Source organism: Maylandia zebra, linkage group LG19 (assembly GCF_041146795.1).
Source record: "Maylandia zebra isolate NMK-2024a linkage group LG19, Mzebra_GT3a, whole genome shotgun sequence".
Lineage (NCBI taxonomy): Eukaryota > Metazoa > Chordata > Actinopteri > Cichliformes > Cichlidae > Maylandia > Maylandia zebra.
Window position 1 is genome coordinate 31413516 of NC_135185.1, and position 24953 is coordinate 31438468.

Consider the following 24953-nt stretch of genomic DNA (forward strand, 5'->3'; position numbering starts at 1 on the left):
GGAACAGAAATCAACCAATTTCACAAATCTTGTACTCTCTTTAAAAACAGAAAGTGCAGTTAGCAGCTCGCAGAATCCTCCACAAACAGGCTGTGAACAGTGCAGCCTCGGCAGGTGGTGTTTATGTGGGTGGTGTTTATGTGGGTGGTGTGGGTGCTTAATATTCATCTAGGATGGCATCCACTTCGAGCCAAGATGGGCTACGGATCCTGACTCCACCTCCTGTGGGTCAGACCTGCTTCCTCACACAGGAAATAACAAGTAGAAAAAAAATGTGCATGTACCTCGCAGTACCCCTATTTTTAGAGCTTATTCCACTGAAAAATACCAAATCTCTTGTCAGCTGTTCGTTTAACCTTGCATGTTCAATGTTTCATATGGCTGTTGTGCAGAATTCTGCTTTTGATTGCAGAATTTGGTTTCTCTGGTCTTTTGCAAGGGGAGGCACAACTGAGCACAGACGGCAACAGACAAAGGCTAGTACTGTCTTTTCAGCCACTGCCAGGATTCAGTACAATTTCACTGATCGTAGCTATTAACAGTTTTTTGTGCTTTCAAGTGATATAATTTCTCAAAATTAAAAAAAAGATTGAGGTTAAAGTAAAAGAAAAAAGTATATTGCATACCAAATGACATATCAAGACTTTTTAATTAGATTCTATTAAATTTAAAGACCCTACAATAATAGGGAGAAAGGCACTATAGTCAGTGGACCCCCTATGAGCAAGCACTAGGTTAGAGTGAGAAGGAAAAAAAACCCTTTAACAGGCAGCCGTCTACCTCAACTGGTTGGGGGCGACAGGTCAACCATATGCCATTCATTTAAACCACCTAGGATCTAATTAGCTTTTCTTAGGAAATTCTTTACCTTTACTTTTATCTCACAGATAAATAAAACAGTATAAAACTTTTGCTTTTGCAGCTACTCTGTGATTCATTTATGTGTGCGAACGGAAACGCTTTCCTCCTCCTTTTGGCTTTTCATCCAGTGTCACTGAGTAGCCATGTGTTTCCTGTCGGTGAGAGATCCTGCTCAGGCCATCCCTCTCCAGCTGGTTTGAGACAAACCTGCTGGAGATGTCTTCATCCTTATGTAAGATAATTAGCCCAGTGATTCAGGGCTGACTGGATTCACACCCGAAAGCTAACAGTTCATCTGTGTTGTGCATGAGGTGGCAGGACTTTCGGGCACAAGCTGTGTCTCCTAGAGATTTATCCAGATCCCCCACTTTGAAATGTCGCTCATGTCATTTGATTCAGAAGAAGGGTGTCGCGTGGAAAAGGAAATCAAATGAATGGACAGATTGCACGGGATGATGAGTCAGAGAAAAGCTGCATTCACTAATAAATGCATGCATATGCGTGTAAACACGTGAGGGGAAAAAATGACTCTCACAGGATACAGTGCATAAGTAGCTGAAATTTAAGCTGAAACCCTGCAATTTCCGGATTTATTTATTTATTTAGTTTTACCCAGACTACCTGCATTATCTCTGATTCACGTGCCTTTATTATAGCTCTGGTTTTAAGAGAGCACGTGATCCATCACATAGCAATTATGTGGTATTGTGAATCAGGTTATAATGTGCAAAATTACACTGAGGTTTGAAGCAATGCGCAAAGAGTAAGAGAGACAGTGGACAGGAGAAAAGAGAAAGGGTTACTGGCAGACAATACCTAACCTCATTTCCCATCACCTCTTTACTTAAGTTCCAGTCACTGATTCAGCTTCATTTGCTTTTCATATGATGATTCATATCATTTTGCTATGTGTCAGTATGATAATCACTTAACTTCAACAAATTACAGTTAATATAATATCTCAGGGATTAGCTAAGAAAGACAAACCTCCCCTTCAGAAATTTAACAAATCAACCTCAAAGATGTAGCAGTTTTAGTGATAGAAAAATAACACATATTTCGAGTAACTGTAAGTTTATTAATCATCGATTCATCACAGGAATAGAATAGGAGAAAATCCAAAGAGTACACTAAAAATAGGTTGAGCCACATTATAAGCAATCGTCTACATTTTCCAAACTTTCATGTTTTACATGCAATACAGGATGTGCCGTATACGTGGAATTGATGTCACAGGAGCTTCAAGCTTGTTACAAAGCAAATTTACCTTTGTTTGTTTTTTAATTTTGCAAAACATATGTAGTGGCTACATCACAGAGTCCAAGCGAGCACTTATCACACATGCAAACTGATGTGCCATTTTCTCGCTCAGCCCTGCAGACTCTGATAACCCATTTTTGCATCTACATTTAGTCCCATTTTTAACTTAAGAGAACAGAAAGGAGACCACAAGCACCTCTCTAAGGCTTTTAGAGCTACAGAGCCCACATCTGCAAGATATTTGTCACTTTGTCGCCTAATTTAGGGTGGGGGTTTTTTAATGGTGAAAAGAAACAGAAATAAAGAGTTAAATAGAAACTAAAAAAAATCTTTTCAAAATCATCTAATTTTGGAGTACCTGGACATTTGTGAAAACCTCATTATCAGCTCCCCAAAGTATACACCCACCTATGAATTAGCACAACTAAATTGCAACTTCACTCTGAGAACCTCTCATTAAGCAATCTTCTACGATTTCATATCCGCGCCCTGATTATAGGTTATGTAACAGTTTGAAAGCAGATATAAAAGTGAAAAAACTAAAAAAACATTTATAGCAGAGTTACACAGAGAGAGGTAATCAAAAGGCACATCTAACCTAGGAAGACATCTCCATAGAAGCCCACTCCCCCCCCACTCTTGTCGACCTCGTCGACCAACTCAGGGAAGTGCGCCCCCACACATACATTAACGGCCTCTCGCACTTCTCGTGCCAGCGATCTTGTTTTCTGATCGTGCTCCTTCAGGGCCTCTTGATTGAGCTGCCAACACAAGGGGCCAAAGGTTAGTCAGAGGATTATCAAGAGAATGGGCTGACATTTTCATGATTTCACACATTTTTCTTTTTAGGCAGGTGCTTATCATAATCTTTAGAGAATGATTTTCTGTGCTCGTGCAAGTAAAACTAAAGATCGACCTCAACTGGCTTATACCCAAGTTTGACTGATTGATTGCAAATAAGAGTGAGGGATTTACCAATATGGAAAAAAAGTGGCTCAATATTCAGTAAGTATGTTAAATACAGCTGCATACATTAGCTCACATTCAGTTCTCTTCATTCATCTGTTTTTAAAGCCTCACTTGAATTCCTTCCCCCGCCTCTCGCAATATTGAAAACTCTATCTGCAAGCTAATACTACTAGTGAGACATAAAAACACACTGTCCATCTGGCATTCGCACGTCAGTGTCTAAGCTGTCTTCTCACACCTCTTTTCACAATAATAACTGCCAACATTTCACCAATCCTAAGCAAAGTATTGTCATAAAAAACATTCTGACATCATTTACAGCGGTGGGAGCTTGATGTGTACTTTCTGCATCCCCCAAACTGGATGTGTCACGCCGCAGCATTACGTACATCCACTGAAAGGACAGATGGCCGTGGTTGGCAGTGTGGTTGAAAAACAAAAATTTGGTGGTTGGCTCAGTTTGGATTATAGATGCCTATAAGTCCATCAATGTAGTCAGATTTACACTACATTTGTTTGGACAGAAAAATCCAAAAAACTCTTGGTACAGTGAAGGTAAGGTTTGTGTAAATTCTCTCTGTGATTTTGCAAGTACAGTGTAAAACATTAAATCTCTATCATTATCTTTATCAAGGTCGGGTACTGGTCGACAACCCATTGTAGTTGCATCCACAGGTCAGGGCTGTATTGGCTGCAAAAGCGGGACCAGCACAAAATTAGGCAGACGGTCACAAGGTTATTCCCAATCAGTGTGCGTGACATGGAATAATGGGTGAGTACCCTTGGTTGATGCTAGCTCACACACAAGCGACATGCTCTAATTTTTACTCACTGATGGGCAGACCTACGTAAGAACTTATGCAGCGTTGGGAATAATTTTTTAAAGGACTCTGGAACTGCCAAAGAATGCAAGGACATGTATTTATTTTTTCTGTGACAGTCCCCCAAAAATCAGGTAATAAAGTATAGTCATTTCTAAAGATCAGGAGTCAAGGACCTCTCAGAGTTTCTATTGGTAAACATGACTGTTTTGGCTGTCGTCAGAGGTTTTTACAAATATGCAGATTTAGTGGAAACACGAATAAGGTGTGCAAGTGTAGTTTCATTTTTCTAAGAGAAAAAAAATAAAACCAGTGTGCCCTGGTGTTACTGTGTCAATCAATCAATCAATCAATATTTTATTTCTATAGCACATTTCAAAAGGACAGTGTCCATCAAAGTGCTTCACACAAGGTAGCAAAGCAGATTACATCAAAGGCAACAAAAAAAGTTAAAAACAATTAAAAACAGTTAGAGTTGCACAACTGCAGACACGGTGGAAGGTTAGGTAACTGGGCGCCAAGTTATTTAACATTTTAAAAGTATACAAAAGGATTTTAAATGATACAGTATTTAACAGGGAGACAGTGTAGAGTGGCTAGAACTGCGGTGATATGATCATGCCTTCTGGTGCCAGTTAAGTGGCGTGCTGCGTCATTTTGAACTAATTGCAAACGCTGGAGGAGAGAGAATTGGAGGCCCATGTACAGAGAATTGCAATAGTCTAGTCTCGAAGTAATGAAGGCATGGATAAGCTTTTCAAGGTCTTTATGTGGAATATAGGGCTTTGCCTTGGAGATTTGACGTAGCTGGTAAAAACCCGTTTTCTCAACTGAGGCAACTTGTTTGTCTAACTTGAGTGAGCTGTCCAGGACTACTCCAAGATTTCTAACGGTATAAGAGAGATGGCTGGCATAGGACCCCAGTGTATTAGTTAGCTGGTCCAGGGGAATGGGACTGTCAAAAACAATAATTTCCGTTTTAATTGAATTTCTTGTGTGTACCTGATTGGTCAAGGTCTTGATTTCTTCCAGTGTAGCAGCCTGTTTCTTCATCAGAGCCTCTTGCTGCGGACTGTAATCTGAAGACTGTAACAATACAACAAAGCAGAAAACATGTTGCAAGTGGAAAACACTATCGATTTGTGGTTTTGAAGTGTGTGCGAGCAAATGGGAATGTGCATGTGGTATCAAGTTTGCGATAAAGACTGTTAGCGTGTCTATATAAGCAGTTCATCTGCTCATATGTACCCGTGGGATCTATGGATGCAACCTGAGAGAGAGAATCAATACAGTTAAGTCACAGGTTGCACTTGTCGAGTTAGATTACAGATCCCCCAACTGGACTTGTGCATTCAATACTGAGCCTATGCTGATTAAACAAGTGATTGTGTTATAAATATCTGCAGTAATTAATGGGGAAATGTTGATTAAGTAGATCAACACCAGCTGCAATGTGACCCAAATGTGTGGAGGGATGAAAGTGAGGGGGGGATTTCTGCCATCTAAACTGAGTCGATCTGAGAGGAGCAGAGTGAAATAGCTGAGTCTTTAACCCCGATGCATCATGCCTGAATCTTGATGAGCCAACGGAGGAACAAAAGCAAAGCTCAGTGAGTCATCGACCACACATGGATTAGCTTGTAAACAGCTTCTGAGTAATGGACAAGCCTGGCCTATGGTCAGGGCCCGCTGCACTTTACTCACTGGGTGAAAGCGTGTGTAAGTTTGTGTATGCGTGGCCTGCTGTGAGTTAATGTGTGTGCATGTTCAAGCGTGTGTGGGTGTACCTACAGCTGTGTGAAAGAGAAAGGCTTTAGCATGCCTAGGGTATTATTTTTCCATGCTTTCTTCAAATCTTGGCATTCTTAACAATAGGTACACAGCTAAATTATATGTGATCTGGTACTGGTAATGCGTGAGTACATGAAAATTACTAAAAACAGGGATGTTAAGCTCATTTTACACCGTGTGCCTCATAAAGCCTGCGGTTAAGTGGGCCAGACGAGTGAAACTCCCCTTTCTGTCTATGTTCAACTACACATTAGGTCCCTGCAATAGTACAATTTCAATAATACATCTTAGTTTTCTACATGATAGATGTGTAAAATTACAGAGTGGCTATGGTGGAGAGCTTAATTAATAGGAAAAACTGTAAAATTGTGAAAATAAGGTCTTCCTTTAAATTTTTCAGCCTTCCAGTCAAACATAAGGCCCCCTAGGTTTCTGGCTCTGCAGTTTCAAAGCAATGACCTCTTCATCTGTGAACATAGCAAAACTCTAACCGATCCTTCTCCTGTTTGCCTTTTTTGCAGTATAAGCTTCTTTCCTTTCATGTTTATTTTAGTGCTAGGAAGTACAACAGTTGGCACTCTCACATGGTTTGCAGGGTTATCTCCTGCCAGAATGCCAGCGGTTACTAGCCAACAGTGTGTTAGCAAGTATATAGAAAGCCACAGTAAAACTCAACCTTCAAATTTTATTTCCAGAAGTAGAAAATCCTTAAGGTTTTTACCTTGAAAGAGAGCATTTTTCATTACTAAGTTGCATTGCTGCCAGTGTTGTGTTATTTTGTTATTTTTCCAATGTCATTGCTTTTATCTTCCTTTAATAATAATAAAAATAAAAATATATATTTTTTTACAAAGTAACATTCATGATTTGAATGTCACAGCTTTAGCCTGTCTCAGCCAGTGCCCACAGATGTACAGTAAAGCTGCAACTAAGCTAAATATTTAACTTAGCATAAAAGGCTAAATGTTTAGCTTAGCATAAAAAGCTAAATGTTTAACTTAGCATAAAAGGCTAAATGTTTAGCTTAGCATAAAAGGCTAAATGTTTAGCTTAGCCTAAAAGGCTAAATGTTTAGCTTAGCATAAAAATCTAAATGTTTAACTTAGCATAAGACAACAACAGATTACAGCGGAAACAGCTAGCAGGTGTTTGTTTAAAGGTAACAAGAAAGGTTACTAGTACAAGCCTGTTATAGTTAACTAAAATGAAACTTAAAACTAGATCTTTAAAAAAATAAAGCTTAGCAAATTAACTAAAATAAAATAACAATATAGGGAAAATGTCCTTTTAGTTTTAGTGTTTGTACATTTGGTGAAATTATTTTTCAAAACTTACCTTATGAAGCTTTTTATTGAGAGTCTGGACATGTATCAGACTTTGAGTCAACTGCTCTAAAAAGTTCTGTTTTTAATGTAATATCTGTTCTGCTTTTCTTACATCTTGCCTCTGACATTTGTCCTCAATACACAAATAATTACAAGAACTGAAACTCAAAATAAACTGAACTAAAACCAAAAAGTCAAAACAAAATAAAAATATAAACTAATTAGAATGACAAAACTAAAAAAAAGTCCAGTTACTGATTAATGTAAATTTGAGAACCTCTGTAAAGTGTTTCCCTCATTTTCCTTTTTCTAGGCTACGGTAACCCTTTTTCTGGTTGTAGTGTTACGTTCAGCTTAGCTTTTAGCAAAAAGATGACCACAAATGTCAAACAGTGCCTTTTATTTTGCACACAAACTAAAAAAAAAGTTTGATTGTGTTAGATCACTTTGAAACAACTTCTGTACTCACGGCAGCATTCGACTGACTCGCTTCATCCAGCATCTCAGTGCTCATTGCCTTTTTCAGCCTGAATGAATAAATTTATCTTTAATTAATCATCTTGTACAAAATGTTAAAAATTCAGATCTTCACTCTTGCTCTCTTAATTCTTTTGTCTTTCTAAAATAAATTGTAACTAACTTAGAGTGATGAATAAAACCTGAATGTCGTGAACTTACTTTGCTTTGTCTGCGGACGAACATTTCATATTGGCTTTTTTCTTGTTTTCTTTGGTTTCGCTGCAGAGCAAGACAAAGGGAACATGTGAGGATCTCAAATCTGACACTGAAAAGTGACCCTATAAACACCCTTTCTCCTTTAATCAAGAGTTGTAGGGCTGTGTGTGTCTTATGTGACCTTATCTTTATAGTGAAAGGAACGCTTGAATGCTGTGTTTTTGTGCCTGAGTGGACAGGTAGATGATCAAGCCTGCCTTTGCTTCCCTACTGCTGTTTAAACACCTGCTGGATAATGGCTGTCCTGAGATAACCATCTGCCAGCTGGGGACTTGGGATGATGCACACACACAGATATAACACCATAAGCCCAGCCAAGGACATTGGAAGACCCGCCTGCTGAGGTGATTCATTCATTATTTGAGGTATTCTCTTTGCTAAATGTCAAATATTTCACCTCAAATGGCACACACACACACACACACACACACACACACACACACACACACACACACACACACACACACACACAGACTGTCACGGCAAAGTCTGAAGGGGCAGATTGGATGGACTCAGCAAAGCCTTCTGCTCCTTCATGTGCGCATCATGTCCTGAATGTGTTGCATGTGTGCTCACACCTCTCCAGGGTTTTCAGTTCAATGGCGTGCTTCTCCATGGCCATCTCCAACAGTTTGGCTAGTCTCTGTCACAACACAATAAGAAGATGGTGCAGTCACAGTAAGGATGAAGCTCCAACTCATGAGATGTGAATAGCTGTGAGTAACAATGTGAATGAAAATGTTTGCTTCTGTGCAAAAACTGGGGTCAAGCGGATTCTTTATATATAGATTGATTACTATTAGTAACAGCAATCCAGTTGGTGTGTAATTAATAAAGCCTCTGCTTGTCCATGATCCCAAACACACAACGAGGAGAGCCCATAGAGGAAATAGTGACTACATCCTGAATCATGGACATTAATCTGAGGTGAACAGGTAAATATATAACAGAGATTTCAGAGTGAGGAGACTAATGGCTGTAGGGGTGACCAGAGCACACAGAGAAGAGTTTGTCTTTCAGTTGTTACTTTTATAAGCCACTTTGTACTGTAAGGACAGGATGTGAATATCATACCCGTTTGATGCCTTTTAGAAACACTTTACAACAGTAGGAAGGCAACAGCTCCAAACATTAACATTATAGATCTAGTAATAGTGTTAAATGCATAGCATTGTTACCATATAAGCCTACTTCTTTTAACGTTGGAAACAGGCCTCACAGGTATCACCGTGCAAAATAAAAATAATATTTTATTTTTCAAAGCAGATTACGTTTAAATAATATCACCGAACGAGTTCATGATGTCTTATCAGCATCCTGATTTTTACTTAAATTGGGGTAAATCATGTCTTAACTGATTTACACTCACGAGCCACTTTAATCAGCCAATCACATGGCAGCAACTCAGTGCACTAAGGCATGCAGACATGGTCAAAAAAACTTACTGAAGTTCAAACTGAGCATCAGAATGTGGAAAAATGTGATTTAAGTAACTTTAAATATGGAAAGGGTGAGTATTTCGGAAAATGCCGATCTGCCAGTGAGTTTTCTGGGTGGAAATAACTTGATGATGCCAGTGGGCGAAGGAGAATGGCCAGACAGTTTTTAGCTGAAATGAAGGCAATAATAACTCAAATAACGGCTCATCTCAAGCAAGCCATACAGGAGAGCATTTGCAGCCTAAAACTGCACCCGGTGCACTTCTATGAGCTAAGAACAGAAAATGGAGGCTAGAATTTTTATGGGCTCACCAAAATTGAACAACAGAAGATTGGAAAAATGCTGCCTGGTCTAATGACTTTTGATTTCTGCTCAGATATTTGTTGGTTTGTAGCATAAACAACATGAAAACATGGATCCATCCTGACTTGAATGATGCAGTTGAGGCTGCTACTGGTAGTGATGAAGGTCTGGGGGATATTTTCTTTGCACACTTGGTGGCTGACAATGTCCATCCCTGTGACCACAGTGTGATCGGCATGGTTGCCTCCCACGGGATACCGCACAATGTCGCAAAGCTCAGATGATCTCAAACTGGTTATTGGTTGAACATAACAGTGAGGGAGATCATGGATGTGCAGCTGAGACATCTGAAGCTATTGTGTCATGCTATCATGTCAGTATGGATTAAATGTCTTTTTGAATCTATTACAAGACGAAAATATGAAGGCAAAAGGACGTGTGTGCCTTATAAAGTGGTAACTGTATTCATATAATCAAGAGACATACGTGTCATGTTTCTCTGGACTAATGTTTCTGTCCAACTGAGTTAGTATAACCCTGATAGCCAATCTCCTTTATCTCCTAATTCACCGTCTTCCAGCACACATAGAAACGATGGCTTTACAGTATTTAGTGATTATACTTGTCTGGCTCATGTTTGGTATTTGGGCAGGTGGAACACAATAGATTTGATTGGAGTTGAAAACAGCTGCCTGTGTCACGTAGCGAGTAAGCCACTGAACAAACACGGTGTTTTGTGAGTCATAAAACCAAAATAATGAGCAGATAAGATCCTGAAATATTCCATAGAGCTGAGGGGACCTTTCACTTGCAGCAGTAATCATTTGGTTCACTGTTAATTATGACAGTATTGATTAGTGCGCCTTTAAGCACAGTATCTGGCTGCAATGTGTGTAATGTGTTTATTGTCACCTTCAGTGTCACTAACCTCTGTTGCACACTGCTCCTTCTTCTTCTTCATCTGATCATACTGCTCAGCAAACAGTGTTTTTATTTCAGACGTCATTTTTTCCTTCAGCTCCTGCACCCGCTCTGTCTTCCCATTGGACTCAGGGGTGTTGTCACCTCCCCTGGTGAAAAAATAACATGACACAATAAATCAGTATGTGTGGGCAATACAGTTTATTGACTAACAGCCACTGCCCTTCATAGCTGACAACCATGAGCTTCCAGAAAATACTATACAAAATGCTTATTTGGCCTTTAGTAACACTTGGTTTGCTCTGACAGCTCAGTGACAAACACTGCAGACACTCATTTTCTTCATCCTCATCTTAATAGTCAGTGTCAGCTAGAAACGCACATTAACTGTAGCTGTACTCCTCATGTTTCTAAATATAGTCTTATTAATCCAAAAACAGCAACATTATTAGTGAGTCACTATTAATTTGTGGAGATTTGAGCGCTGCTTTGCAGGAAACAGGACTGTCTCCTTCCAGCGGGATAATCAAAAGCTCTTTTGTCAAGCACCCTAGCTAAAATATATAGCTGCAGATTCACTCTGGAAAGCTCTTTGAAAACAAATTTGGGAAGGAAAACATCCCCTTACTCTTTTTTCTTCACTGAAACCTTCTTCTTGAGGGCCTTGAAAGAGTCGGAGTATTTCTGAATCAGATCCTCGCCTTTTTTCTGATACTTCTTTTCTAATTCTTTTATCTCTTTCTCCTGACGCTTGATGACCTTCTGATAGCTCTTGTGCTGTGTCAGTTCTTCAGTAGTCACAGTCGAAGGCTCTGCAGCACAAACACAAAGGGGATTTTTTTTTGTGGAGTCTTCTTACTTTTCAGCACTGGATATGCAATTATAATGAATCTATTCAACAAAAAATAACTCTAAATTGTTCTGTATTATCCTTGTCAGAGCGCTTTTATCCAGAGTGTATTGACAAAAGGAAAACTATGATGAGTGCAGCACATGAAGTGCTGCAGTGTTACCTTCACTGCCCGTCTGCGGCTGAGATGAGTCACCTGATCCTGCAGACTCGGTGGTTGCAACTGTTGGAGAGGGAACGGCCGCAGCAGAAGGCGCTTCAGCAGGTTCTGCAGCTGCACTGGCTTCCTCTTTTTTATCAGATGTAGGTTCGGGGTTTGTGCAAGACTCGGTGCTCGGTTCTTCTTTGGCTTCAGGAGCCGCTTCAGGCTCCGGGCTTGCTTTGGTCTCCTCGGGTGAAGGAGAGGCTTCAGGAAGGGTTTCAGATCTGGAGCTTCCTGTATCTGGTGCTGCATCGGCTGGGGCTTCATCGAGAATTTGAGGGGTCTCTGCCTTGCTTTCTTCCTCCTTTTTAGCTTCTTCTGCACCAGCTGCTGGTGGAGACTGGTCAGTGGCATCAGCGGGCGGTGTAGGTTCGGATGCAGCTTTTTCTAGAGGAGGAAGTGATTAAATGCACCTTCAAATACACCAGCATTGAGACCAATTGTGTGAGCCACAGACAAGCTCAAAATCTTTGCAATGCAAGATCTGAAGTGTCATCCTCTAAAGCTTCATTACCTGCAGCAGGGGCTTCACTTTCTTTAGCTTGGTCTGCGGGAGGCTGGGCTCCAAGAGGCAACTCATAGGGAGACACATAGTCAGAAGATGACTGTGGGGGTAAAAGAAGAAAAGGACAGGAACATAACAATCTAGCAAGTGGTTGTATTCCAGGAACTCAATTAGTGTTGTTAGGATTTACTGGAAATCCAAAGGTATTGCTGATGATGTTTTTTCTCTCTTTTTTTACCTGTTTGGGAGGCTTTGTGGTCTTCTCTGTGCCTTTTGTTGGATTAAATAAGGCATCTGTGAAATCTGCAAAACAAACCATTTTAATGAGTGTACAATGATTTATTCTTAAACCAAACATAAGTGTGGGTACGAAGACAAAGAAGAAAACAAAAATGCTTCCAAACTACATTAGTCTTCTCTTCTCTAACTGTCACTCTGGCAACAAGGATTCACTCGCAGCAGAGGTTTTCTTCTTTTGCAAAAACACAAAGTAAAAGGCTAAGCACCCGCAAAGGCAGCAGGGATGTAGTCCTTGACCTCAATGTACACAAAGAGAGCAGGCAGAGTGAGGGGCATGTTGCTCTCACTGCGCAGGCAGATGTGGTGGAAGCCTGCAGGACATGAAAATAAAACCTTGGTGAAATAAAAGCAAGGCAGCAGCTTGCCTGATGCAGAAGCTGGTTAAAACAAGCTGGCAAATGTTCTGAGGCCTAGAGTGATTCATTGCTTTAATTATGTATATTATATGAAGTATGAATTCAAATATTCTCAGCTTCGCTGACCTGACTGGATGGCATCAAGAGGGATGATTCTGTGTCCCACAAATTTGCCATTCTCTTCATGGACAACGATTCTTAAAGATGCCAATTCTGGCAGCAAGATCTAACCATGTAAACAACAACAGATATGTTAGTGACACATCATTTCATTCATTTATTCATCAAGGAGCCAGAATTTCTTGTAATATTTTAAAGTGGTCTTGAGTATGATTTCTCCAGGCTTTCTGAATTTCTTTCAACATTTTTCTTTGGACACCGGCTGCTTTTTAACTCCTTTTCGATCCTGTCCTTGTACCTGGGCATTTTCAGAGGAATGCTTTTGTGTGTATATGTGTTTTTGTTAAGATGCTTAACACTGATGTATAAACCATTCAAGCATAATACAGGTATCTAACTCAAGGTGTGAAAAGGATGGAGGAGGTCAGGAGGGAGGTGCAACATCTGGTAAGCATCTAAATGGCAATGGCTTCATTTTTTTAGCATGACAATGACCCCAAACACACAATAAAACACTATCAGTCTTGAACCTTCATCCCTACTAAAGCAGTGTGGGATCGTCTTAACAGAGATCGGAACAAAAGGCAGGCAGCATCCAAAGAAGAGTTTTGAATGTCCTTCAAGGAGCCTGAAGAACTATTCCTGTCAAAGAGAGTTCAGGATGTGATGAAGAAAAATGGTGCTCATACCAAATACTGACTTTCAAGCTCATTATAATTGTACAAGCTCTGTTTTTGCCTTCACATCAAAATATGAAGACTGAGGAGTGGCTGAAAATGTTTACATGGTATTTTATTCACCTTCTCAAAAACAAATGGCTCTTCATTCCACACTGGATTAATGGCGTTGGGTGTCGTGGACCACTTGGTGCGGTATTTCTTCTTAGGGTCTCCTGGCAGCCCAATCACTTCCACCTCAACCCCTGTTTTTACATTCTTGTCAGCCAGAAACTGCCCCGAATAGATCTATGGAGACAAGTAGATATGATTGGACGACTTATATATACAAGTCTGGACTTTTGAACAGCTGGACTCCTATATGAAGCAAATTATGTTTTTATTAAGATATCACACAAGGACAACATGGACAAACTTCCCAAAGCCAAAACAGCCATCTGTTATACACATACTGCACTAATTCTTCATGAGTTTCTCTGCATGCAGAATGATGAAAAGATGGAGCTTGAAACTCAATTACTCTGACATTCAGCTTCCACAGATAATAGGAGCCCACACTGATGGTTAAAGAAAGAGACACTCTGTAATAACAGGGTCGTGAACCTGCCTTGATGGTCAGTGTGCTCGCCACAACGGTGTCAATCCTGTCACAGAAAGGGTCAAACTTCTTGTCATTGCGACGCATCACATCGTGCTTGAGGAGGTAGCCCGTTCGGCCATTGAATTCAAACAGGGCCATGTTGAGCTGCATGGGGAAATCTGTAAGTGAAACACAAACAGCCCATTCACGCCACTTGTCTTCAGCTTAAAGGGAGGCAGCGAACAGAGGCCTGTGCAGCACAAAAAGGTGCAACACTGACCTGCTGTGGCGAATAAACAGAATAGATTTTAAATGACTAAAACACACAGTGTCATCAGTGTGTCAGAAAACTGTATTTAAACAGGAACGGTAGACGGTTCCAAACATTCACAAAGGGTATATTTCTGAGCATTTTAAAGTGTGATATCTCCATTTTTACCCATCGTCTGGTAGTTGAGCGCCACCATCTGGCAACCAACGTTCCAAAAAGGTTGGGGATTGTAGTTGGAGGAGTCCATTCTTGTTCCTTTGGGGTAAATCCTGCTCATCTGCCTCTTATTATATCTTAGGTAGACAGTTAGGGAATCATTTATTTATATTTCCGTGTCCCCCCCCCCCGACCCCAATAAACTGAATGCATAGAATAAATTTGTCGTATACTTAAATGGTTTTCATTTTTGTCGAGCATGACAGCATGTGATGCACTCCTAAAGGATACTCAACAAATTCAACGGCACTCTTGGCGATCATTGCCTCCCCTTTGGTCTCCACAAAAGAAGAGATGGCGTAACTCTTGTTTTTCTCTGTGAAGGGAGAAGAAAATGACACGTTACCAAGGTTACATCGAGTTGTACCTGTTTTGTTTGAATTTAGGTTAAATTTGTTGTTTGCAGACATACTTCTGGCATTTTCAAAGGAGATGAATTTGTTGGGCTGGATGTAGTTGACTATGGATGACATGGCCTCATATGCTGTTACTTCTTGTCCAGCTGTGCCCTGCGGGACGTCAAAAGGAGGTTAACTTATATTTGGACTCTCCTGGCTGGAACAAATGATGTAAAACAAGTATTTACCTCATCTGATGTCTTCATTTTCTCCTCATCCTGTTCCTCTGTGTCTTCTTGCTCCTCATTTTCCTCCACAGTTGCTTCCGGTTCTGGTGAAACACATAAAAACAGTGTCAGTGACACCTGGAAATAAAATCACACGTCTAAATCTGGAGTATAACTGAATTTGCCTTGTGGTTTTTCATTTTCATCTTGATTCTCCGGGGTGGTTGCTGCTGGGTTGGCCTCATCCTGGGAAGTGGCGTTCGGGGCCTGGGCATTCGTAGCTGCGGCTGCGGTCTGGTCAGCGGCTGCTGCGGCAGTTTTCTTATTCTGGGCCGGTTTCTCATGGCTGCCCTTCTTGTTCTTGATGAGGATCTTACCCAGGAGCTCAGACGGGCTGGGGATCTGCTGGCCCGGCTTCAGCTGAATGTTAGAGACACAAACAAGAAGTTTAAACAATGACAAAATCGATTATATTCAGAAAACATCAAACTTATACTCTTACTTTTGTTTCAGAGGGATTTACATCAAAGTTGTTTAATGTTCAAAGTGTCATTGCTAAATTTAATCAACTTAGTCTGTTTTTTGTTTGGCTGTTGAGCATGAAACAAATGTAGTCTGTCATTAAAGGAAAGCTGTTTTGAGTGGAAAGCAATGGCCCTCATTTATTAACATTGCATATGCACAAATACGTGTAATTTAAACACAAAAGTTAAATAAAAAATGAAATGAATGGCTGTTATTGACAGGTTAACTTAAAAAGACATTCACATAGTGGACTATATGGTATAGCCATACTCCGATTACATCTTCCTATTTCTTTGCTATGCAGTTTTTATTTATTATCCTGGGCTGCGTTTTGGAGAGACTGTTTAGTATTTTAATTAACAGTAAAATACAATAAAACTGTTATTATTATTATTATTAATTTATTTACCTTTTTTTATTTTGCCTTTTGCTCAATTTTCAAAAACATACTCCTCCAAATTTTCAGAATTACAATTAAATAAAAAAAAAAAAAAAGAAAACAAAAAAGAATACAAAATAGTAAATGGAAAGGTGCAGACTTTAACCTTTTTCTTCTACACATAATCAACAATAATAGCTATTATTTTAATAGAATCAGAATCAGAATCAGAATGGGGTTTATTGCCAGATGTTGAGGTTTACAACATTAGGAAATTGCTGCGGTGCTTCAGTGCAAACATAGTGTCATAAATAGCACTTAAATAGACATGAAAAAAATAAAGTAAGAATAAGAATTAGAGTGCTATGTAGAAAGAAAGATATGTGCATGAGATATACATGAGATATATACATGAGAATAAGAATTAAGAGTGCTACGTAGAAAGATATATACATGAGTGCAGGTGGTGATCAGTGCCAGACATGAAATGATGCAGTGACACAGCGTAGGGTCATGTGTTAGTGGCGGGGACAGTCATGTGGTTATTGTTCATGTGTCCAACAGCAGAGGGGAAGAAACTGTTCTTGTGGCGAGAGGTTCTGGTGCGAATGGACCGGAGCCTCCTGCCTGAGGGGAGCAGGTCAAACAGACTGTGTCCAGGGTGAGAAGGGTCAGCTGAGATCCGGGCTGCACGCCGCAGTGTCCTGGAGGTGTACAGGTCCTGCAGAGATGGGAGTCTGCAGCCAATCACCTTCTCAGCAGAGCGCACAACACGCTGCAGTCTCTGTTTGTCCCTGATAGTGGCTCCAGCGTACCACACGGTGATGGAGGAGGTGAGGATGGACTCGATGATTGCAGTGTAGAATTGCATCATCGTCCGTGTTGGCAGGTTGAATTTCTTCAGCTGCCTCAGGAAGTACATCCTCTGCTGGGCTTTCTTGATGACGGAGGTGATGGTGGGCTCCCACTTCAGGTCCTGGGTGATGGTGGTACCCAGGAAGCGGAATGAGTCCACAGAGGTGATGGGGGTGTCAGTCAGGATGATGGGGGGGAGTGGGGCTGTGTGCTTCCTGAAGTCCACAATAATCTCCACTGTCTTCTGGGCATTCAGCACCAGGTTGTTGTGGCTGCACCAAGACACCAGACGTTCAACCTCCCTCCTGTAGGCAGACTCGTCCCCGTCCGAGATGAGCCCAATGACGGTGGTGTCATCTGCAAACTTGATTAGCTTGACAGACTGGTGGGTGGAGGTGCAGCAGTTGGTGTACAGGGAGAAGAGCAGAGGAGAAAGAACACAGCCCTGAGGGGAGCCGGTGCTGATGGTCCGGGAGTCAGAGACATTCTTTCCCAGCCTCACATGCTGCTAGTAGTAATAGTAGTAATAGTAGAAGAATTTGTTTTAAAAGCTTGTGTTTAATTTTCCTAAGACAGTCAGGTCATCATGTGATCATATGCATGGCCACAGGGACTGCTTGACCTTCTAAAAGAAAAAAGCATTCAGGCATTTGGATGCATCGAAAACCTGAATGCATCCTCTACATTAATGTTGCATTCACTGACATTACCTCACTTCAATAATTTAGCCCAAATACCATCATGAAAGCTGCCTTTATTGTCTGCACACTGATAAAAAGCCGGATGGTCACTCTCCCATTTAGCTTGTTGCCTTTACTTAAACCTTTTTTAAAAACAAACAAACAAACAAACAAACAAACAAACATAAAATTAACAACATATAAAATAAACATCTTTTTTTTCATACTTCAAAAATTGAGGCCTGGATTCAAACTGTCTGCTGACCTCCTTTCTAAAACACTGGTTTTGTCCCTAATACCATCTAAGATAGTTAAACAGACACAGCCTCAGGAATATAAACACATGCAGGCCTAAGAGGAGCTGACAGAGTTTGTTTCTGGGAATCTGAGAGGTTCTTACAGCAGATACAAGACAGAGGACAACAAACACACCAGTGAAACTTGAACTTTGCCATTTATTGCCTTCATGTCGTTGTGATTAAATAGCGAAACTCATCCGAGTCACCCAGCGTAGCATGATAGCATCTAAACTTTATCTGTTATTTTGACAGCTGGCTGTGCTGCAGCAGTGTACTCACTCACAGGGTATTTGTCCAGTGGCTCTGTTAACAGGGCATCACCAAATATGGTTTTGCAGTAGTTGGCCATCTTCTCCTGCTGTTTCACCCTGGAAGAAATCACATTAATGCCTGTTATTATTCGTGATACGTGCATCAGAACAGCAGCATTAATGGCATGTTATGACACGGCTTTATTTAAAGCTCGGCTCTTACGAGTCAACGTGGTTCTCGAAGGAGAGGATAACGGGGTACTGTGAGGTCTTGAAGGCGCTCTCTGCAATAGCCTCTATCACGTCCTGTCAAGTGTCACAAAAAGAGGCCTTTTAGCTGTTATTTTGTAAAAGTGGATTTTTACTTTTGGACTTAAATTTAAAGAAATGAAACTGGCAATAGCATATTAGAAAACTTCAAGAAGTTAATGAGACGCAGAGCAAAAAAGAAACAAGCTCACTAAAATAAAAATTATGAAAACATGAACATTGTGTCAAACTGCAGAGGTGTTTCTTGCAGAGGCTGTGATGTTGCTGAACTGAACCTGCACGTTGTGCCTCGGCCTGGGGCTGTTCATCTCCTGCTGCCCTTATATGGAAGTGTTGAGTGTAAGAGAATGGCCTATCAGTGTGTTTGTGTGTTACTGTGTACTTACACTTTCGTGTTTCGAATGTGCTCTTCAGCATGAATTAAAGATAAGTGTGAGCAGCTTTTTGGTGTGCAAGAAGCTTAGATGTTGCACATTCAAGATGTGCTGGCAGGAAAATGGTGACGGTCATTTACTTGGACTCAGCCGTCGCTTTCTGATCACAATTTTTAACACCAAAAAAATAATACTAGAAATTTGAATATTAAATTTGTTTATCGTTACCATTCTTTCCTTTCTGTAAAGGCTGCAAAATATTAGAGTGGACCCTTTACGTTTTTCCTTATCTTCTATACTATATAGAAGACAAGAAAAGATAATAATGTAGGTGTACTTAACTACATCAGCTCTATGCACTGGTGGATGGTCATTAGTTGTGGCCAAAAAATTCCAGTAACCCCAAAACTAACATTTCAGCACGACATTAAAAAGGTGGGAATATTCCTAATATGGTAATGTGAACAGTTGCAGAGGAAAAATTTCAAATACTTGGAGGGTGGGAGACTGAGGGCACATGAGTATGTTCAACAACCTTGAACAGGATCTCAGTGGTCATGGTGAAGCCGTGAGTAATGATGGGCTCTTCATCTGGAGGTTTACCCTTCCAGCAGTCCAGCTCCAGGCAGCGGCAGCCGGCGAGCAGACACTGGCGGTACATCTCTGGGGAGGACACGCCCGAGAACTGACCAGCTGCACAGGGAGAGAAAAATGAAAAATAAGGCACATTGTTAAGCAGCATCTTAAAGAAATCATATCCATTTCTCTTTTTTTTCTGACCTGTTAGGTATGTGTTGTGTGACGACTTGACGAAGTAGTGAGGTATGGGTTGGGTCATGTCTTGAGACTTGGCCAGACTGTCTTGCATGACCACTGATGTCTCTGGACCCATCAAGTAGAATAAAAGACCTTCTGGAGAAATCAAACCTGGAGATGGGAACAAGAGACCATTTGAAGCAAAAACATAAGGAGGGTGATTGTGCCCATTATTCCATCCTCAGCATAGCAAAGTGACCACCGCTGAATCTCACCTCTGTTAGAATTATTGGACAGGGGCTCATACTTGTCAATCAGTGCCTTGATCTGATCTTGCCGGAGACGCGGAAACAGTTCCTCATTCAGCCGAGAGTCTCTCTGCTTCTCGTTGAGGAACTTGGTGAAATTCTCCTTCGTCATGGTGGGTTTGGTGGAGCTGGAGGGCGGGGCACAGCGAGACAATCACATCTTGGACTTGCACTTACTTCAGGCTGCAGTGTTTTGCCTGAATATTATTACCTTTGTTTCTGATATTCTTTATTACTTGCTGTATGGGTTTGGATACATGCGTGCGTATGTGCAACTAATTTATGCAACTTATGATTGCACTGCTGTCCTTCTTGGCCAGGACACTCTCTTAAAACAGATTTTTTTCATGATTAAATACAAGTAAATAAATAAATAAAAGCATCAGCGATGCCCATAAAGTTCCTCATCCCCATCACGGCCAATTTCCTGCCATTTTAGCTCAGGCAAGGCTGCTGAGGCACGAGCTGGAGCACAGACTGGCAGTGCAAGACCAGCATATTACATGAGGCACCTCTAACTTTAGTTTGTCAAACTAGGACAATTTTTTGCTTCATACATTTTGAACAGACAATGACATCATTTTTGAAACGAGTAGATTTAAACACCAGATGAAGAAGGTTTACCACTAACATTAAATTTATTATTATTTATTTATTTTTTGCTTGACAATTTGTGGAAGTTTCAAAACGTAAATGCAATAACAAACTAATTATGAATAAAGCATAACTACAGCTACAGTAGGTGTGTGATATTCAGGCTGTACAATGATCAGTTAAGGACACTTCTACAGGTTACTCACTAGGAAGTGAAGATCTCATAGATCTCAGGCCGAGGACAGAGGTGTGTCATAAAGCTCCTGAAGGCAGTCTCAGTGAAAACATCAGGCTTAATGGTGTCATACTGAAGAACAAAACAAAATGTGCAGACGGGTTGTCAGAAAACCGCAAACTGTTTTCATTAAGTTAGATAAGAATAACGTCCAAATTTAAAATGTATTTCCACTCGAAAGGAGATTTATTTTCTGACCTTTCCTTTGGGGAGCTGTGCTGCTGCCAAAGCACTTTCTACCCTCTTTTTATCCGCAGGGAACATCTTGTAAATACTGAAAAAACATAGTGAACAACTGAGTAGGAAACACAGGTATCTGCTGAACAAATGAACCAGTATGTGGTTGTCCTGAAACTTACTGTTTCACTGGGATCTTCCCATCTTTGTTGGTCTGAAGAGAAAGCCGGACATATCTAAGATTTAATAGTATTTCCATTAGAATTCCCAGAGCACGTGTTATCCAGCGCATGATGTGATTGCATGGTATTATGTTCCCTCATCATCTAGAAGCTGTAGATTACGTGATGATGTTCACTTACATTTTATCCAGGAAGACCTGCCTGCACGCGTTGTTTCTTGCAGCGTTGTAGGTGATCGCAAGAATGTCGTCCGCCCAGTTCTAATGTGCATTTTTTTTAAATTCACAAAAATAAACAGAGGTGCTGCATGAAATTCGGTGTCTGCATGAGTTTGGCTTAAAAGGTCATAAGCGTCTATGCACAAGCTCACCACTAGAGGGTGTTGATGCAGAGTTAGGTTAGGAAATGAGAGCAGTGAATGTTGTATTTGAACAAAGCACTATTGAGATTTCATTACAGCAGATTAAATCTGGATGTTGGAGTCACAGAGTCTAATTTAGACTGAAAGGGAGGGGTCGGAGGGGTTGGGAGGGAGAAGAAGCAAAGGCTCCAGTGGTATAAGGGCTAGAGGCCTTTGGCTGTGTTTGAACAGTCAAAGGGGAACAGCTACTACACAGATACAGCGGTTTATTACCTGTGTCACTTTTTCCTTTGAGGCAAAGAAGTTATGATAGGTCAGGTTCACCGTGTCTGGACCCGAGACGATAGTCAGGGTTTTGGCGAGATGGTTGCTGTCCGGGAAATCCAAATTAAACACATTTCGGACCTTTGGGTGCTGTGGACAAATAAAATGTATTATTTCATGTTTTAGCTGACTAAACAAATCTAAATCTGCAGCACTTTGCTGTCTGCACAGATTGGACACCTGAAAGGTGCTTCGACACATGCAAATATGCTGACCAGCATATGCAAACATATGCACAACACACTGAGAGTCGCGCACTTGCTTATATATACGCACACACAAGGCGGTCATGAAGAGCACAAGCACACATGTGCTGCCTTCCTGTGTATGATGCTTTACAATCACCTCTCTATGCACGCCTGACGTCAGCATTGGAGCAGCTTTCCCAAAAAGTCCTAAGGGACCAAAAGATGAGGATGTGCTTTCAGCAGCACCCCATCTGTGATGATGCATTCTCCCTAAGGAGAACAGATTTTTCAGATTTCCCTCCCGTAAGGGATGATGACAGCTGCATAATGCAGCTCTCTGCGGAGGCCAGCGAGGAGTGGGAAAAGAGACGAAACTACAGCTGACAGCTTTGGAGCTCACTCGAAACTCGCTCACAGAAATCTCCCGCCATGACTCAGCCTGTCGTAGGGTGTGTGTTTATGTTTGTTTGCGTGCCAGTGCATCTGTGTGTTTCTGTGGAGGAGTAGCCTGGGTTCATGCGTCCACGGCGCTTTTTTTTCTCTCTTTGCAATGCAAATATGTCTGTCAATATTAATGGACAAACAAAGGACTCGACAGATATATTTGCATGCTTGGAGAGATTCCTCCACACAGAGCACAATCATTAAGCTCAATTAAATCAAAGTGAACGCCACAAATTAAATAATACAAATGGACTTACTTTGGGAAGTTTTGCATATTTTCCTGTTCTGGTATCTCTGATGGTAGCAACATCCAGGAATGTTGTCTCCTAGAAACAAGAGACAAGAAATCATCGTGGATACTAAATTCAACGTGTAGGCACCATTCCAGATATGGATTAGATACAACTCACCCTTTAGCAAAGTAGAAAAAAAAACACGTTGCCCATCAGTAAAATAAGTGAGTTAATAAACAAGCTATTTAAGGCTGGGAATATTGTAGGGCTGTTTTAACCTATAAATGAGTAAATAAATGCCAAGTTCATTCTGATATTTTTACAAAGTAGGGATAGCTTGTTGTTTCCTGTTCACTTTCAACAGACAATACATCTGTAATAGCAGCAGTGATGGGGTGGTCATGAAACATGGTTACTTAACAATATTGTGTGTTGATCATGAGGAGGGTCATGAGGTAGATATTACATTTTTCTTCTGTTATTACCCGTAAACAAATTAGATGGTTTTTGGGGAAACTGTGACATTTAGCTAAGCATGTTTCCCAGTATTATAGGTAATACTGGTGTAATTACAGAATTATTACTTGGTAATAACTAAATCTCTGTTATTATTGATCCGCAAAGTGCTACTTAAGGATTTTTGTTTGTTTGTTGAATGTATTCTCTTATTTATTATATTTTATATTATATTTTCCTGACTCTATTTATTTTTTTCCTTTTTCCATTTTGTTTTGTTTTCATCTGAGGCGCATCATCAGGGGGAACATTTGAGAAGCTATTATGAAAGATATCACAAGACAAAGTGAAGAACATGTAGACATCACAGTCACAATAACAATATGATTTCCTATATCACTGCCTCCTGCTTTTAGTTGTGGTGACCAGTATGACCAAATTAAGAAAAAGAAAGCAAAGACATTTCTTTTATATTATTTAGTTTTTTGAGCACCTGTAATTTTTTCAGCCAACATTTGCTTTTTACACCTATTTTATCTTAAAATTTAGTTTTGGTTAACTGTGGTAGCACATTTAAAGAAGACCTTGCCTGTTTAGTGAGAAGAGAAAGAGAGATGAAGAGTAAACACAGCTAGACACCTTCATTGAGTGCATCACAGTCCAGCTGCACAGCACAGTAGGACAGTGAGCCCACATCAGCACTGATCGATAATCTATACAGACTGCTGAGGCCAGAAGGTGGTGAATGATGCGCTTACATATCTCACACCTTTAGCAGATCCTAATCACATATATTTTACCCACACATCAGAATGCTGCTGGCTTTTCCCCACCTTGCTTTGGTTAATCCAGTAGACGAAAAACCCTTTTGGATCCATCTTCATGGTGACAGGAACGGTTTTGGTTGAGTCCTTGATAGAGACAAATTTATTCAGTACTTCTTGTATCGAGCTGATTGACAACAGTAGTCATCTAAGGGTAGTGTGCATCATAAGATGAAGACCGTACAACATTATAGAGGAATAATCTTTGACGTGGTTCTGGTAATTGTTTGAGATGGAACCCGTGAAACAGAGATGCTTTTTGGCGATGTGCCGATACTGAACCTGATATTTAAACTGCATTTGTAGCTATATTTAAGTTATTAGATAAGAAATTAATGATTAGTGTTTTAAAAACAGATGAAAACCATGTAATTTCACAGAGAAGGCTGTATTGCTCACAGGAGAATGAAAATAAGCAACACTTACTGGTGTATATTTAAACTCCTAATCACTCTGGTTAATATTCAAGAATCAACAGCTTAATTTTTTTCAATATTCACTCACCTCTGACCACTTGGTAAACCTTTCTCCTTTGACCAGGTAGTCTTTGATCTCTGGAGGATCCAGAAAGTATCTTTTCTTATTCATTTTGTCCTTCTAGAGTGGACTTTGTTTCAGTTAAATAGCCTATTATTGCTAAAATATATCCACTATCTGATTCTCCACCATGGTCAGAACTATTAACCAGCTTATTCCAACACTAGCAACCAAAAGATGCACTAAACTGGAACTCTGCTGACCTGCCTGTGTCCAGGACGCACCCAAGAAAATATGCATTGCAAATTAAGATGAAAAAAAAGAAAAGAAAAAAACAGGACTGAAGGTTAATCTGTTGCCCATAAAATTACAGTTTATATATGTAAGATAAAGGTTACATAAGTATATGATTCTAACTGTCATTCACTTAAAGTAAAAGCATTCACGTGTTTATAAAATAAAAAGATAAAATAATAAAAGGCAGAAATTAGATATTTAAAACTCTTTTTTTAACATCCAGCTCCCCCATTAACTGTTGCTGTGACAACAATAACTGAAATTGCTTTTTACTGAGGAAATAGTTCCTTTAAAAAGTGATAACAGGGTAATCCTCTGGGTTCTAAAAAGTGACAAAGTTTTTAAGCCCCAAATGAATTCATAAGTGGCATAATGGCAAGACACAACTGGAGATAA

General features: G+C 40.3%; 1 protein-coding gene across 1 annotated transcript; it reads right to left on the minus strand.

Moving 5' to 3' along the window:
- Positions 1-1918: 1918 nt before the first annotated feature.
- plcb2 (phospholipase C, beta 2) lies at positions 1919-24475 on the minus strand. The gene is made up of 32 exons (XM_076877649.1): positions 24288-24475; positions 23793-23870; positions 22528-22596; positions 21588-21728; positions 21134-21213; positions 20954-21007; positions 20793-20868; positions 20566-20666; positions 19733-19893; positions 19482-19628; positions 19237-19394; positions 18281-18363; positions 18090-18174; positions 15254-15488; positions 15090-15172; positions 14916-15012; positions 14735-14819; positions 14456-14580; positions 14044-14195; positions 13560-13724; positions 12766-12865; positions 12490-12594; positions 12222-12286; positions 11993-12083; positions 11440-11865; positions 11055-11238; positions 10434-10575; positions 8341-8405; positions 7706-7765; positions 7497-7554; positions 4914-4997; positions 1919-2882 (listed from the first exon to the last, which is right to left on the minus strand). The coding sequence occupies exons 1-32, from the start codon at positions 24369-24371 to the stop codon at positions 2715-2717; spliced, it is 3807 nt and encodes a 1268-aa protein (XP_076733764.1). The 5' UTR covers positions 24372-24475; the 3' UTR covers positions 1919-2714.
- Between the last annotated feature and the right edge of the window lie 478 nt (positions 24476-24953).

Bases quoted from the DNA above. Each gene is read 5' to 3' on its own strand.
- plcb2 (XM_076877649.1), bottom strand. From the start codon at position 24,371: ATGAATAAGAAAAGATACTTTCTGGATCCTCCAGAGATCAAAGACTAC. The intron at 15,013-15,089 runs GTAAATACTTGT...GACGTCCCGCAG, and splicing joins AAATGAAGACATCAGATGAG to GGCACAGCTGGACAAGAAGT. The intron at 11,239-11,439 runs GTAACACTGCAG...TTTGTGCTGCAG, and splicing joins GCCGCAGACGGGCAGTGAAG to AGCCTTCGACTGTGACTACT.